At 35.5% G+C, this 17,964-nt stretch overlaps 1 protein-coding gene across 1 annotated transcript in view; it reads right to left on the bottom strand.

Moving 5' to 3' along the window:
* Positions 1 to 17,964, bottom strand: part of LOC149798563 (uncharacterized) — a 258,625-nt gene that overhangs the window by 122,877 nt on the left and 117,784 nt on the right. The window contains exons 48-57 of the mRNA XM_089957207.1: positions 15,948 to 16,061; positions 14,696 to 14,815; positions 14,039 to 14,152; positions 12,149 to 12,262; positions 8,366 to 8,479; positions 5,513 to 5,632; positions 4,318 to 4,431; positions 1,877 to 1,996; positions 1,412 to 1,525; positions 607 to 726 (exon numbers count right to left, since the gene is read on the bottom strand). Of these exons, the coding sequence (XP_089813333.1) occupies positions 607 to 726; positions 1,412 to 1,525; positions 1,877 to 1,996; positions 4,318 to 4,431; positions 5,513 to 5,632; positions 8,366 to 8,479; positions 12,149 to 12,262; positions 14,039 to 14,152; positions 14,696 to 14,815; positions 15,948 to 16,061 (1,164 nt within the window). The remainder of the gene's footprint in view (positions 1 to 606; positions 727 to 1,411; positions 1,526 to 1,876; positions 1,997 to 4,317; positions 4,432 to 5,512; positions 5,633 to 8,365; positions 8,480 to 12,148; positions 12,263 to 14,038; positions 14,153 to 14,695; positions 14,816 to 15,947; positions 16,062 to 17,964) is intronic.

The following is a 17,964-nucleotide window of genomic DNA, read 5'->3' as shown; positions in this document are numbered from 1 at the left end:
GACAGGAATACTCTTACAACATGTAATAACAGTTCAATTTATTGTCAGAAATCAAAAACAAGGCAGAGTACTGAGTTTATTTATAAGCAATATATACCAAAAAGCAGGTAATTAGGATGGTGCTGAAATGAGAGGATGTATTAATTGACAAATGATTGCATTTGCTGCCAAGGCCCCAAGTGGCCAAGTGGTCTAAAGCACTCACCATTATGGATCACTGCCATCTCACCTCTGTCTGTGTGAGTTTGAGTCTCAGGCTCAGTCAATGCAGGTACATGAGAAAGCTTGCCAGTAGCTTTTCATGGAATGGTGGTTCTTTCCGGGTTTTTCCTCCACCATTTATACTGGCCACCATGTATAGCCTATCTTGTGCTGAAAAATGGTATTAAACCCTACAACAACAACAGCATTTGCTGCCAATCCCTCTACCCAAGGGAGTTCACTCTAGTCGGACTTCAATCCTGGCAAGCAGATCCTTTAGCACTTCTCATGGCAGACATATTTTTTAAGCTTGGCAGTGCTGGATCTGAGAGTTAGTGGAAGTATTCATGACAGTCTATGACTGGGTAATTTATTTCAATGAGAAATGGCATGATTGTGACTTACCATTGTCGCAGTTTGGCCCAGACCATTGCTGTGAACATCTACATTCATAGGAGCCAAAGGTGTCAATGCAAGAACCACCATTCTTACAAGGATTACTGCCATCAGCACATTCATTGATGTCTGCAAGGAAGAAGAACATTGAGTTTTAGACATACTTTTTACCAAACTGTTCAGGCACAGACCTAGTTGAACACACAATACATATATCCGGCCGATAATGACTAAGTACATATTTTCCAATATAAAATCATCAAAAGTTTCATTACAGATACTGTAAAAATATATTAGGCCCATCATGTCTTACACTAAGCTCCTCTTCTCTATATTCATCAGACCTGGTTACATGGACTGGCCAAATCTCACTTTACATAAATATGCATAATTAAAATGACATAAGACATCATTTAACCCATCAACCTTTTGTGGCATACTCAGCACTATTTTTTCACTAAGTAAATAAAATCTGATTGTCTCTAGATACACAAAGATGGCATCACTACAGAATCTAAGTTTTCTTGAAAGAGCAAGTCTGATTGGCTAATCATCTCAATCAAGTACCCCATACAGTCATGGAGGGGTGTTGCAAGTAGGTAAGTGGAGTTTATCAGCCCTGCATATTCTAGGATATATTTTTGCATGAACCTTTAAACATATAAAAATGTTTTAGAATCTGTTTTCCTGCAGGCAGAAAGGGGAGCTGACTTTTACTTCAGGAAACATCTTTGTGGAGTCTTTGAGGTATGACATAAGGGGGTGGGGGGAAGGTGTCAGTAAAATGGTTCATATTTCTTCCTAGTTCACTTACTATTTTGACATCTCTCTCCCTCAAAGCCTCTTTGACAAATACATCTGTAGGAACCAACAGTGTCCATACATGTGGCATTGTTGAAACATGGGTCATTTTCACACTCATTTGTATCTACAATAAAAACAGATGACAACATTTACAGGTAAGTATGGAGCTAGCAGCCTAGCTAGCAGAACAGGCACAAAACAACCATATAGAAAGAATGATACATAGTTTACCACTGTTAAATGTATGTCATCAATGAAAACAATGTCCTACCCAAAAAATTACTGCTTTTTTTGGAAAGTTTTTCCTTAGACTGATGTTTCATGCACCTGGGTATTAATGCTAACAAAGATGCACAATGTCTTTACTGTTCAGGAGTAATACCAGCTTAAATGTATACATTTTTGACCCACCCTTATGATGCGCATTCACAACATAAACTCATCCCAATGAACAGAATATATGAGAATGACTCACTTATTTCACAGAATTTTCCAGTCCATCCAGGCAGACAGTCACAGACAAAGGATCCTAAAAGATTTCTGCAGGTTGCGTTGTGTTGACATTCCACCTGATGGGTCTTACATTCATTTTTGTCTGAAAATAGACAGACGAATGGAAAGACATATACAAATATACTGATGGGTGGATAAATATGAAGGTGGTTAAAATGATCTGATAAAATTTGCAAAATATTCAGTGCAAAAAAACAGAAAAAGTATACATATATATATATATATATATATATATATATATATATATATATATATATATATATATATATATATATATATATGTGTGTGTGTGTGTTGTTAACTTCTAAGTGAAATTTCTAACATTTAACTCGACTCCTAAAATATTGATCCTACTTTTTTGTCTTGTGTTCCTTGCTCATCTGAGGTCAGTAGAAAGTGTGCCCAGTACTCTTTATTATATTTTGGTTTGTTAATTTCTGAAATGGTTTGTTAAAGCATGTCCTTATTGACTAAAGTGAAACAACTTTCAGTTTCTCTTACCATATATACTTGCTTGCAAACAACAAAGATCCTGAACTGCTTATCAGAATGTGCCTGCAGATTAGGGACTATGTATTTTGTTCTTCTGATTACTCCAAACAAACTGCACAGAACCAGATCTGCAAGGCGCATTATGCAATGACAGATCTGGATCTGTTCAGTTTGTGGTTGGACTTGTCTTGTAAGCAGGTATAGGTTATATAATAATAAATTTTGTTTTTTTAACCTATTTTAGTAATCATGCAATATGATATGAACAACACTGTCTTTTTTTTCCTCCCCAAATCCTGTGGAATCAATTAGTATAATAACATAAAACTCTTCAATAATTTAACCAATAATAATAAATTAGAATAACATCCACTGCATTGCTAATCCAGCCATGCTGAACAAACAAATAGACATTATTCAGGTCTTCTGGCTTGTTTTATCAGTAAATGTGCAAGAAATTTGTCTCCTCACAGATATTGATGTCAGACAAGAGAAGTTTACCATTGGTTAGAGGGGTTGGTGTCAAATCCAACCAATCATCAGTTTGAGGAGATATGTATGCTGTTCCAGCAGGTAACTGTAGAGAGGTATGGAAAGGGTATCCATATTGTGATTAAGTGCCAACATGTTCTCACCCAAGTAATTCTGATTATGACTTCTTCACAGAAATGTTTTTTTTGGAGGGCTTATTTCATAGAAGCCAGACAAGCAGGTTTAGCATCTGTGATTTGGGATAAAAAACCTGTATATGTGGTTGCTTTAGCAGGCAAGAAGGCAGATCTACCTGAGAACATCTGCGACTAGATTCAAGAGGTCCTGGAGCCCTGATTTTCCCACTTTTGAGGCCTGATTAATTTGCACTGAATAGGGGCAATCAGTGGGTTTTGGGGAAAGGTGTATGCATCAGTACCATTATACTTTAGTGAGAGGGTGTCACCTATCCAGGCTTTCAGATCCTGGACAAGTGCAACAAAATTTGGAACCTTGGCAATCCACCTCATCACATAGAGGTTGAAGAAAGGTCAACCACAGCATGTGCAAAAGCAACAAACATGAAGTCATTTTCTACATGGAGGCTACCAGGGAGAAAAAACTGGGCCAAAATCAGTCCTGCTCTCCCAGATCTTGTCATCACTTGCTCTGGGAAACTACCCCTTGCCAAGGAGTAAAGTTTGGATAAAGTTTTCTCCATGTGGCATCCCTAAGAGGGTTTCTTTTCTACTTTACAAGTCCCTCTTCTGAAACAAGGGCCTGGCTCTGGATTGCTGGACCAGTGTGAAATTTGCCTCTGGATACATTTTCTGACCTCCCCTATGATACCATGGAGTTTGGTATATCCGAGAGTAGATTTGTGATGGACTTCAGCATGTTGGTTGACAGAAATACATTTCTATTTGTGAACTGGAGTATAATAGAATTATCTATGGAACGAGATAGACTGCTATGGCTTTTTAAAAGGAAAAGACAAGTTAATACACCAGGTGTTGTAAGAAAATCAGATTTTATATTACATGGCTAGATTTGAAATGTCTATTATATTTTAAAAAGGTCAATAGATTTTGCTCGAACTTGAATTAAAGAGTTCTACAAATTGGACTTAAACGTAGAGAGTAACAGCCTTGTGTTTCAGAATTTGAGGTCATTGTTGTGTAGTTGCAAGTTGAATTATACTAAAGACATATGTTCAATAAGTATCATCATCCTCAAACCTGCAATGAAAGTTACCCTGATGCCAAAAAATATAATTCTGTGATGTAGGGTTCAATTTTGTCACAATGTCACCAAAGTTTTCAACATTAAATACATCTCAATTTTACTGCTGCCAATCTTGATGTTCAACTCATCATAAAATGCAACTGTGTTCCACTGATAAATTCACCTGTGCAGGCTTGGTTATGAAAATATACACACCTGTTTCACAGTGTTTTCCCATTCGTCCTGGAATACAGTCGCACCTGTATCCTCCTGGTAAGTTGACACATGTACCATTATACAGACAGGTAATCATCAAACACTCATTGATATCTGCAGAAGATAAAAGAAATATACTAGAGGAATCTTACCTCCCATAAATCCCTCCTCTACCCCATGACTGATATGTGTTACAGATAAAATAATTTGAATAACTCTTCTTGGTCATCTGAAGTCCATCATATATACTAAGTTTCAAGCAAACCACTAATAACCAAAAACATTACAGCATTCAAAAAATTCTGTTATACATTGCAACAAGAGAGGGCACTAACTCTGACAAAGATCAAGGGAGGCAACATGTGCATCGTTAGAAGCGGACCATATCTAGCAAGTATCCATAAAGAAAAAGTCCCTCTAAGGAATGGTGCTCTACTGACCAAATTTTTTTTTTAGAAATTAAAGATAAACCTTTTTTCTTTCTAACATCAGAGATTGAAACTATCTCTAATTTTCTTTCTTGGATTACCTTGGTCAATATTTCTATACACTCTGATAAGATTTTCAGGATGGTCCCTTTAGGATCATACTAGTCACAACATCTGTACCATTTTAATTCAGGACTAACTAGATATCATAAGAAGTCTGTATATTTTGAAAGGCCATTACTGTAGCAAAAGGCCTAAGTGAGGCTGACATGAACTTTCATTTTTTTTTTCTGGAAGAGAAGCAATAACAAGATTTAAGACACCATGATTTAAAACCATCTTGACACCAATATTTTCAATATGGTTGCTGTGAGGGTCATACTGAATGTCTGGTCATCACTATTTTTATGTACATATATACCTCAGTCTCTAAATATAAAAAGCATAGAACCATACCAACTGTTATATAATGCATGAGAAAATCAGAGTCTATATTGTTTACCTGAAATGTCAGTAGAATTGAAGGTGTAAACCATAAATTGTCAGCAAAATTATACATTGGTAGATCTGGGTTTGTGTTCTTTGCAGTAATGTATACTTTTTACCAAAGCATTAGCGTTAACCATATATTACTCGCATCCAACTGCACAGAACAAAGACTGTGATCAGTTGACACTTGTTCACCAGCATATCTGAATCTATGTTATTCACACCTGAATGAAACTTGACATACATGAGTATAGATCTATCAGTATATTAGTGCATACCAATTTCGCAGAACTGTCCTGACCATCCATGGTCACACTCGCACCTGTAGGATCCAGGTAACTCCTCACATAAACCATGACCAGAACATGGGCTGGGCAAATCTATACATTCCCTGTCATCTGAAATGTATTTTGAAACAAAGATAAATACAGAGAGGTTCCAAATGACCCTTTTTTCTCACATTCTTATATATATATATATATGAGTGTGGCTTTAAGTGCAGAATGGCTGACTTAATTTTATGACATTCAAGCCTACATAAGTGTCTGTCACAGTACTTTAATGTGCTTGAATCACAGTAATTGGCTTTCTATCTCTATTTTAACCATATTTTCACACTTTTCCCACGTAACTAAATTCTGAAAACTTCTGATGTAACCTATTCTAATGCATATGAAGGATTCTATTTATCTTGTTTACTAGCGATTATACGATGTTATGAAAGATAATGATACCCACTAGGGATGATGATTGGTGGAAAGATCGTTGTTTAGAAGTGGTTTAGTTATCATTTCAAACTAAAGTGCAAACAATCTCCTTGAAAACAGTTGCCTCACTAGGTGCAAAGCATCTAGAGGTCAATGTTAGGACTTCTCTGCCTGGTTTCAGGATAATGTGACTGGGTGAGACAAAATGTAAAATGTATGCGGCATGATGCCAAAGTGGTAGACATCACTATAAACTGCTATACTGCAGGCATCGTAGTGATATGACTGAAAAATTGTTAAAGCTACATTAAAAATCCAAATCACACACACACATAATCTCCTTGCAACTGATAAAATCCCTAATCTATACTGCAGTGTCCCTAATGCTGCACACAAGGAAACTATGATGTTCTCTGATTTAGCACTGCATTTTACATATTTAATAACAATAATGGTTCAAAGCAAATTTCAGACTGGACTAGTCAATAAAATGATACCTAAATGAATTGAAGTAATTTGAACTCTGGGAGAGATTAGTCCTGAAATTATGGCAGTATGACTTGTCTCTAATTAAATAATGAAAATAATATATATTAGAACCTGTCTTGAAACACCATGCCTTTGACCAAAAAGCTATTGTCTCATAACACTATATAATGAACCAATATGTGCTTTGAGAACCTGGCCTCTCAAGTCAGGTGTTTTCCCACAGAGGTGTTTTTTTGTTAACAGGATTTACTATACAAACAAAAATGTGTATGCTACCTACATTCACAAATTTATGACTTTCCTTTGAACCAGCTTTGATCTGATATGAATAAATATGTTGCATGAAAACATTCACTTGCCAGCATACACATTTCTCGGTGTATTTGATCCATCATCTATGCAAATGGAATGAATTTTTAATGTAATGATGCATTTTTTGCAACAATTTTTTTAGGAGCATAGTAACTTGCATATTTTAAGTGATCTTATTTAATAGTGATAATATTGATAAATCAAATTTGTGTGCAAAAATATTTTTTTTCTTTCAGTCAGAATGACCCTGACCTATGACCCCCAAATCTTAGCCTTTTTTATCCATACTACAAGCCATCCACAAAGTTTGTGCAAGGTCAGTGATGTAAAACTAATGTTATTGTGTAGAATTATTTTCTTATTTCAGTCAGTTACCATGATTAACATGTCACCTTTTCTGACTAAAAATTAATATCCTTCTCACATACCGCAAGGACAAGCCATCCTCAATGCATGGTAGAGGTATGTCAGCTAAAATATTACTGTGCAGAAACCATTTTTCTTCTTTCAGTGACCTTGACCTTTGATCTTTTACCATTCAATCAATAGCTTTCTTCCTTACCACAAGTGCAAGGTATCCAGAGAGTTTGGTAACTGCAGAACAAAAGTTATTGTACAGAAAGCATAGCTCTTCTTTTAGGCATGACCTTCTGACCTTGAAATTTCAACATAAAATCCAAATGACTCTTTCGTACCTCAAGTGTGAGCTGTCCACAAGGTTTGGTAATAATAGATGATGAAAAATTGTGTTATTATGCAGAAATTTGTTTCCTTCCTCCAGGCTCAGTAACGTGGAGAGCTGAACTTTCATTAAGCTTCTTCATTATTCCAAGCATAAACCATCAACAATGCTTGGTAAATGTGGATGCTGGTAAAAGTGGATGCTGGTAAATGTGGATGCTGGTAAAAGTGGATGCTGGTAAATGTGGATGCTGGTGAACTAAAGTCATAGTATGGAATCCCAAATGGTACCAGGACAGATGAATGGATGGACAGAAAACATCATAATATAATATGCTCCACCTTATTGCAGGAATATAAAAATTAAGTGCTCTAACATTTCACAAGTGACAATCTGAATAATTTGGAGTATTGAATAGCTTATGTTTACCAGTTAAGAGTCAGTATCTACAGGCTATGAGGATGGAATGGTGTCTCCTTTTTCAGTCTTATACCGTCAGTAATGGCACGATAATGAAAGCAAATCTCGACTGTGTTTTTGTACTTGTATAATGTCCATATCAAATCTAGAACAATTACACAGGAAGTACCTTACACAGGAAGTACCCATATTAGCCTCCAGTGTCATATACTTGTGATTTTGATTTTAAGCATCTTGGGAATTTCAATTAAAAATGAAAAATTATCAATAATGATTAGAAAACATAAACATTGTCTGTGCTATACAGTATTCCCCACACAACTACTGGGATGGGGGTGGGGAGTTGAAGGATGGGGGTGGAGGATCTGTACTGATGCATGATGTGGGAATGTTCACAGGAGTGATCTGAGTTCATTTTTGAGATCTGCTATATCTAAATATATGTAGTTGTTAAATATACGTTATTAACAAATATGATTTTCTAATGAAACATATACATGATTTAGGGCAACAATCCTCACCTGTGCTGCAGTATTTTCCATGCCAACCCTCAGGACATTTGCAGAGGAAGGAGCCTGGAGTGTTTTCACATGTTCCACCATTCATACATGGGTTGTTATGGCATTCATTCTTATCTAAAAGAAACACTCATTAATTAATGCAGTTAAATTTTAGTTTCTTTGCTTTGACTGAACATAAAATGGAAACATATGAAAATGATACAGCAAATCTAACAATTTTCATTATGTGCTATTTGAATTTTGGGTTTAAAACTTTGCTTTTTACTGTCATCACTTTCATATAATCTAGTATATAAGGTGTCAAAAAGGAAGAAGTACTGTATATACTTACTTATATGGCAGGTCCACTGCATAATGCACAGACCCTGATCTGCCATCCCATAATGTACAAACCCTGATCTGCCATCCCATAATGTACAAACCCTGATCTGCCATTCCATAATGTACAGACCCTGATCTGCCATCCCATAATGTACAAACCCTGATCTGCCATCCCATAATGTACAGACCCTAATCTGCCATCCCATAATGTACAAACCCTGATCTGCCATCCCATAATGTACAAACCCTGATCTGCCATCCCATAATGTACAGACCCTTATCTGCCATCCCATAATGTACAGACCTGATCTGCCATCCCATAATGCACAGACGCTGATCTGCAATCCATAATGCACAAACCCTGATTTGCGATCCCATAATGCACAGACCCTGATCTGCCATCCCATAATGTACAAACCCTGATCTGCCATCCCATAATGTACAGACCCTAATCTGCCATCCCATAATGTACAAACCCTGATCTGCCATCCCATAATGTACAAACCCTGATCTGCCATCCCATAATGTACAGACCTGATCTGTCATCCCATAATGCACAGATGCTGATCTGCCATCCCATAATGCACAAACCCTGATTTGCCATCCCATAATCCACAGACCCTGATCTGCCATCCCATAATGTACAAACCCAGATGTGTTTGTGTAGTTTGTTAGGAGTAATCAGTAGAGTGAACAACACAAACCCAGATCTGCAGGAGCATTATGACATGGCAGATCAGGATCTTTGTTGTTTACAGTTTGACTCATTTTATAAGTGAGTAAATATGGTAGCCAATAAGAGGGATTAACATGTTATCATTAAAGTAGCTATATGCTTACTATAGGTGAATCAGTGCAAGTTAGAGCAAGCACTACAATCACATGCACATGATGACAGGTTGACCTCAGATAGCTGACAGTCATAACTAATATCCATATGCTGTTAAATTTCCTGAGTAATACTACTTTGATAATTCCTCCAATGTTCTCATTTGTTAACTATTTAAAAATAGGGGAAAATATTAAGCAAAGTCTTCAGCCAAAAGAAGTACAAGAGCTTGTCCAACAATAATGTATATATAAGACACACACATAATACATGCTGATTACCAAAGTCACAGGAGACCATGTTTTGATAATGCTTTACAGCAAACGTGGTTGAAATGTAACAAAAATATGAATTCCAGTGCTTACAAATCACCTAAAAAAGCCACAACTGTATATTTTGCGAGGCCATTACTGTAGCAAGAGGCCTAACTGAGGCTAAGATCACTTACCTGAAGGACATACGTCTCATAGTCATATGCAAAAGCAGCTGGCCAAAAGATCTTAGTCAGCAGGATGCTTTATGCTGAAATTTTACTTGTGCTGTTGATTCCATATTTATTGAAAATATAAGTTTCGAGATTTTTTTAGCTTTTGTATCTAAATCCACACATGATCGCAAAACACCATCATTTATCCAGTTATGAAAGGCCCCTATGCCAAGATGCTTTTGTCCAAGTTGGTCAAATTTTCTGCTCAGCATTTTCTTTTAGGTAAAGTTGTAAAAAAAGATTTTTTCTATGATTAGTAATGTCAGCCATATTTGATGGCAAAATAGAATTTTTTGTATCAGTCAGAAAGGTGATTGAATTAGGACACTTTTTCTCAAATTTGGTAAAATTCTGTTAAGCAGTTATATGGAAGATATTACTAAAGGGTTTGTTTCTTTTATTAGAACAGCAGCCAATTTTGATGACAGACTGACATCATTTGTGTGAAGTTTTCATGCCAAAATTCCTTTTGTCAAGCATGGTCAAGTTCTATTCATTGGTTTTCTAGAAGAAACAGTTTAATGAGTTTCTTTTTTTAGCAACAAGTGGCAGATCTGATTGCAGATGCAAATCATTTGCAGCAAATTGAAAGTTCTTCATGATTTCAGTTAAATGTTCATATTTTAGTAATGAATGTCATATTTGATGACCGAGTGGCATCGTTTGAAGACAGATTGGTAACATTTGATGGCAGATTGGCATCACTGGATGGCTGACTTTCATATCTGATAGCAGATTGGCATATTCGATGGCAGATTGGCATATTCAATGACAGATTGGCATATATGATGACAGGTTGACATATTTGATGGCAGACTGGCATATTCAATGGCAGATTGGCATCACTGGATGGCTGATTGTCATATCTAATAGCAGATTGGCATATTCAATGGCAGATTGGCATATCTGATGGCAGATTGGCATATTTGATGGCAGATTGGCATTAATGGATGGCTGATTGACATCACTGGATGGCTGATTTTCATATCTAATAGCAGATTGGCATATTCAACGGCAGATTGGCAGCACTGGATGGCTGACTGACATCAGCAGATGGCTGACTTTCATATCCGATAGCAGATTGGCATATTCAATGGCAGACTGGCATATTCGATGGCAGATTGGTATATTCGATGACAGATTGGCATATATGATGCCAAGTTGACATATCTGATAGCAGATTGGCATCACTGGATGGCTGATTTTCATATCAGATAGCAGATTGGCATATTTGATGGCAGATTGGCATCACTGGATGGCTGATTTTCATATCTAATAACAGATTGGCATATTTGATGGCAGATTGGCATATTCGATGGCAGACTGGCATCTTCAATGGCAGATTGGCAAAATCTGCATAATTGTGAAAGCCATTATGATGACTGGGACCGGTTTGGATGAAACTGGTCAGGAAGTTTATGGGAAGAAGTTGGCAATATAAAGTGTTGATGAATGACAGAAACATTTTTCTTTGTAATGGTATCCGTATCAGATGGCACCATTTGTAGAACTTTCAAGATCTTCATGCAAGGATGATTTGATCAAACTCTGTTCAGGGATTTTGGAGTTGATGGATGCTAGCCAGTTGTCAGATGATGTATGACACATGATAGGCCATGACACATGATATGCCATGAGACATGATAGGTCATTTGTCAGATGATGTATGACACATGATAGGCCATGACACATGGTAGCCATATGTCAGATGATGTATGACACATGATAGGTCATGACACATGATAGGCCATTTGTCAGATGATGTATGACACATGATAGGCCATGACACATGATATGCCATGAGACATGATAGGCCAAATGTCAGATGATGTATGACACATGAGAGGCCATGACACATGATATGCCATGAGACATGATAGGTCATTTGTCAAATGATGTATGACACATGATAGGCCGAGCAATAAGACCACTTGTCCTTAAAGCCAGGTGAAATAAAAACTGCTGAGATGAAGCTACCAGGTGGTGACAGCAACACAACATGTAGAGATGGAGTTTGCATGATGTGTGAGAAGAACTTCCAATTTTATTTCTAGTAATATGTGATTTGAAATAAACTTTATAATATTAAAAAAATTAAGTTCAAAATTGCAAAATTATTTTTAAAAAAGATGTATGCATTGCTTACCTTGTGTACAGTTTTGTCCCTGCCATCCCTCTATACAAGTGCAGTAATAGCTTCCCATCAGATCCTGGCAAGTGCCGCCATTTTGACAGGGAGTGTCATGACATTCATTGTGGTCTACAAGAGAGATAATATAAGGTATGGTTTTAAGTGACATTCAGACCTATCTCCTCTGCCAGATGGGTCAAGCATCTTTCACATTAACTGTGTCAAAATGCAAGGAGAATACAGGTAATTACATTAACTGTGTCAAAATGCAAGGAGGATACAAGTAATTACATTAGCTGTGTCAAAATGCAAGGAGAATACAGGTAATTACATTAACTGTGTCAAAATGCAAGGAGGATACAAGTAATTACATTAACTGTGTCAAAATGCAAGGAGGATACAAGTAATTACATTAACTGTGTCAAAATGCTAGGAGAATACAGGTAATTATATTAGCTGTGTCAAAATGCAAGGCGGATACAAGTAATTACATTAACTGTGTCAAAATGCAAGGAGGATACAGGCAATTACATTATCTGTGTCAAAATGCAAGGAGAATACAGGTAATTACATTAACTGTGTCAAAATGCAAGGAGGATACAAGTAATTACATTAACTGTGTCAAAATGCAAGGAGAATACAGATAATTATATTAGCTGTGTCAAAATGCAAGGCGGATACAAGCAATTACATTAACTGTGTCAAAATGCAAGGAGGATACAGGCAATTACATTATCTGTGTCAAAATGCAAGGAGGATACAGGTAATTACATTAACTGTGTCAAAATGCAAGGAGAATACAGGTAATTACATTAACTGTGTCAAAATGCAAGGAAGATACAGGTAATTACGCTGAGTTTTTGATTAAGCACAAAAACTTCACACACCTGAAAATAGTGAATAAAATTACTACTTCGTATATATTTTTAACACGAATTATAAGAGTTAATTTTGCAATTTATTTGTAATTTATATTTAATTCACAACTGAACCAATCAACATACCACCACTGTACAAAAATTAAGTATTCATAAAATCAGGTATCAGATCCATTTAAAGTAATGACCCAAAGCTGGGCCAAAAATAAATTTGAGGGAGACAAATATGGGGCTCTGTTGTACCGTGTGAAAGAAATAGCAAAAAGTTCATAATGTTAATGTATCTAAACCACTAATTTTAAATACAGTATTATAAATATACTAATACAAATTTATAACCAAGACTTATCGATTTTTATGTCAAATAGTTCAAATATTTTGCACTCTTCAACTAAAAGTGTAAAACTTGACAGTTTCTGAAGTACATAATACAATATACATCATACTGGTATTATGGGAATAATGTAGATAAAGTAATGAAGAAAAAAAAGACAAAGGCTAAAACGTAAAAATTAATGCTAACTTACGGTAATAAATGTGTCATATCTTGCAGTAGAGTATTTTCTTCCATATGACCAATATATAATACTTCTTTCCACAGTGTATTTCTGACAGGAATTTACTGTGCAATAGACTTCTTTCCAAAGAGTATTTCCTACAGGAATTTACTAGCTGCCCAATAGAGTTCTTTCCACAGAATATTTCTGACAGGAATATACTAACTGCACAATAGACTTCTTTCCATAGAGTATTTCCTAAAGGAATTTACTAAATGCCCTATACATTTCTTTCCACAGAGTATTTCTGACAGGAATTTACTAAATCTACAATAGATTTTTTCCAGAGTATTTCCTACAGGAATTTAGTAACTGCACAACATACTTCTTTCAACAAATGAAGCCACATGAACCTTGTACAGAATTTCTTTTCATGTAATACCTCTAAGTCCTAAATGTAATTAGAAGCTTGACATGCGAATGGTTATTTTAATTTTAACAGTCTAAATTACAATGGAAGTTTTACTTACTTGTCTGACACCTGTCTCCAGTCCAGCCAGGTGTACATTTGCAGGAGGCAATCCCATCTAGACTGACACAGGTACCTCCATTAATGCACTGCACACTCAGGCACAGGTTTTTCTCTGTTGTAATGAAAATTGTTACTAATGCACAAAACAAAGTATGATAGGTTAATTGATAGGTTAATTGATAAGTTAATTGACAAGGGTAACTTATATGCTAATCATTTAAAAAACTGTTTCAAATCTAAAAGAAAAAGACAAAAGAAAACAGAAAAGGAAGACTTAAAGCAAGTCTCAGACAATTAATCATCAAACAGAATTATCCCATAGACTAATACAAGACACTGACACTTAGCACGAATTGAAAAAAAGTGAAAAATTCTATTACAACTAGACACATTGGGAAAGAGTCAGCAATAAATATTCCATTCACCCCTTTTTAAAAAAAACCTAATACTTCTACCCACTTCAATCAATAATTCCCTGATTAAAGTAAGCTGACGTCTCTCCCTTAATCTTTTACCTGCCTACTTTTGTACTAATTTAACTTTATTCTGATGACTTAATTGCTGCCCTGCAGAATTCTAGATAAGTTATATTTATTCTCCATTAAAGATCAAACTCTTCCAATGAGAGAAGGGAGATAACTCTTAATGTCCTTACCAACTTCACAATGTTCACCACCCCAAGCCACAGTACAATCACACCTGTACAAGCCATAGGTATTGACACATTTTCCACCATTGGCACAGATGAAAGGATTCAGGTCACATTCGTTGATATCTGCAGGTAGCAGAAAATAGCAAAGATTAATACCTGTATTTCCAAACAACAAATTGTGTTACGAAATACCAAGTATGTCATCAAAACAAATATTTAATACTTAAGCTTAACACAGAATCTTCAACTTGATGTAGGTGTACCAATTTGATGTCACTTGACTGGTAATAGAAGTAATGTTTCAAATAATTTCAAATGCCTGGACAATTTCAATGAATTAAATTGTTTTCAAGTTATTATCAGACATACCTAATTGTAAAAGAAATTTCATAATTTTCAAAGATGTTGTTAAAATGTTTTCTCTTTATTTCAACAGTATCCAAAGAAGCAATTTAGAAAAATTACCACACAGGGATTACTCATTAGAGTCAACAGTGCAAGAATTATAAATGGCTGCCACCCAACTTTACCCTGTCATAAGGTGCATGGGATTGTTTTGCATCAGAAAGGAGGAAAGGATTTTCTAAATACAGGAGGGATTTAATGAGTGCATAAAGTCAAATATTATGTGCAATTTGAATGTACTTGGTTAATCTTTTAGCATCATTTATTTAGAATTAATAGGAATCCCACAAACTCACATTCTAGAAAATACCATGCCCAGCAAGACAATAAACGTGCATAATAAAATGCGCTGTGCTGTGGTAAAGGGTGTGCAGAAATTAATCCATTTTAACAAACCAACTTATTTCTTTTTTATATCAGAATCAAAATAATGAAACTGAAATAGGTATTTATTTCAGTAGTTAAATATTTGTTTTCAGTGTTGAAATACTTTTTAGAATTATTATCTCTGATTTAAATAAACAGAACATTCCAAGTGGTGACTGCAATTAAAATTTGTGTGTGGGCATGATTAAATACAGATGAACTAATCAACTTTTTGTAAAATCTTCTGAACATGAGTGCTGCTACAGGTAGTTTATTCTTTTACCTGAAAAAACCTAAGGTAATAACTGAATTAAAATTTTTATCTCAAAACATAGAAAAAGCTAACAACAAAAAAACAAGTCATTGGGTAATTAATACTTAATGCAATTTTAAGTTTTGATGAAAACAAATCCCTGGATTAAATCTGTCTATTTCAATCATAAAATTTAATTCTTAATTACTAAGAAGTAAATAAATAGCTTACCTTCATCACATCGCTGTCCCTGGAACCCTGGGGGACAGATACAGGAGAAAGTCCCTGGGCGATTAACACAATGAGCATTGTTGGCACAGGGATTGATAACACATTCATCAGCATCTGTAAATTGCATTGAAAGCTATGTATTAAGACTGCAAATGAGAATGCAAGCTATGTATTAAGACTGCAAATGAGAATGCAAGCTATGTATTAAGACTGCAAATGAGAATGCAAGCTATGTATTAAGACTGTAATTCAGACTGCAAACTATGTATTGACACTGCAATTCAGACTACAAACTATGTATTGACACTGCAATTCAGACTGCAAACTATGTATTGAGAATTCAATTCAGATTACAAACTATGTGTATTGAGACTGCAATTCAGCCTGCAAACTATGTATTGAGACTACAACTAAGACTGCAAACTATGCATTTAGACTGCAATTCAGATTGCAAACTATGTGTATTGAGACTGCAATTCAGCCTGCAAACTATGTATTGAGACTACAATTGAGACTGCAAACTATGCACTGAGACTGCAATTCAGACTGCAAACTATATATTGAGACTGCAATTCAGCCTGCAAACTATGTACTGAGACTGCAATTCATATTACATTCTATGTGTATTGAGACTGCAATTCAGCCTGCAAACTATGTGTATTGAGACTGCAATTCAGACTGCAAACTATGTATTGAGAATTCAATTCAGATTGCAAACTATGTGTATTGAGACTGCAATTCAGCCTGCAAACTATGTATTGAGACTACAACTAAGACTGCAAACTATGCATTTAGACTGCAATTCAGATTGCAAACTATGTGTATTGAGACTGCAATTCAGCCTGCAAACTATGTATTGAGACTACAATTGAGACTGCAAACTATGCACTGAGACTGCAATTCAGACTGCAAACTATATATTGAGACTGCAATTCAGCCTGCAAACTATGTACTGAGACTGCAATTCATATTACATTCTATGTGTATTGAGACTGCAATTCAGCCTGCAAACTATGTATTGTGACTACAATTGAGACTGCAAACTATGTGTATTGAGACTGCAATTCAGCCTGCAAACTATGTATTGAGAATTCAATTCAGATTACAAAATATGTGTATTGAAACTGCAATTCAGACTGTAAACTATATATTGAGACTGCAATTCAGACTGCAAACTATATATTGAGACTACTAACAATATATTCAGCGTGCATTTGTGTCTGCAAGCTATGTATTGAGACCACACATTGTGTATTCAGATTGCAAACAATGTATTGAGTGTTCAAACTATGTATTGAGACTATCACTTCTATTTTTTTGTATTGGGCCATGTAGTGAAGTTTAAAATATTCCCTTACTGTCTCTGCCCTATAAATGCTTCAAATTTTGACTGAATAATCATTCTGGATTTCTATATTTCTAGAAGACAGATATCATTCTTAATTTGTTCCTAAATGGTAAAAGAAACACTGGCATCCTTGCATTTCTCACAACAATAGGTCCTGGCTTAGAAGGAGTCACAATGTTTGAAACCACCCAACTCCACACCTAAAACTATGAAACAGGGTTGTATAAAATAACTTAATAGCTTTCTGCAAAATTGTAAAAAGGAAAGAATTCTGCATGCTGCCAGCTTTTAAAGGGACTCTTTAACATATGCACTGCAATATCAAATGGACTACATCAGTGAATCTTTCAAATAACTACTGAAGGTGCTGCTCTGTGTCACCAGTATTATTGAACACGTTGTGGATTATTCTCATTATCCTATCCTATTTTAAAATGTTTGATGAGATGTGCAATTGTGCAAGAATCTCCAAAAACTGATAGAAAACATCAAGTTCTATGAGACAGTGTTAATTACTATTGAAAATAACTCAAAAGAAAACCCTATTCATAATCATAAAGAAAAATCCTGGTAAAGGCTGCACATTCTGAGTAAATTAGGCAAGATGTTAATGATTAATACATAATCCTACTATCAATGATTAATCCATAATCCTACTATCAATGATTA

The sequence above is a fragment of the Sinohyriopsis cumingii genome, chromosome 5 (assembly GCF_028554795.1).
Source record: "Sinohyriopsis cumingii isolate HCF-2022 chromosome 5, ASM2855479v2, whole genome shotgun sequence".
NCBI classification, from domain to species: Eukaryota; Metazoa; Mollusca; class Bivalvia; order Unionida; family Unionidae; genus Sinohyriopsis; species Sinohyriopsis cumingii.
This window is presented reverse-complemented; position numbering and strand designations above follow the sequence as displayed.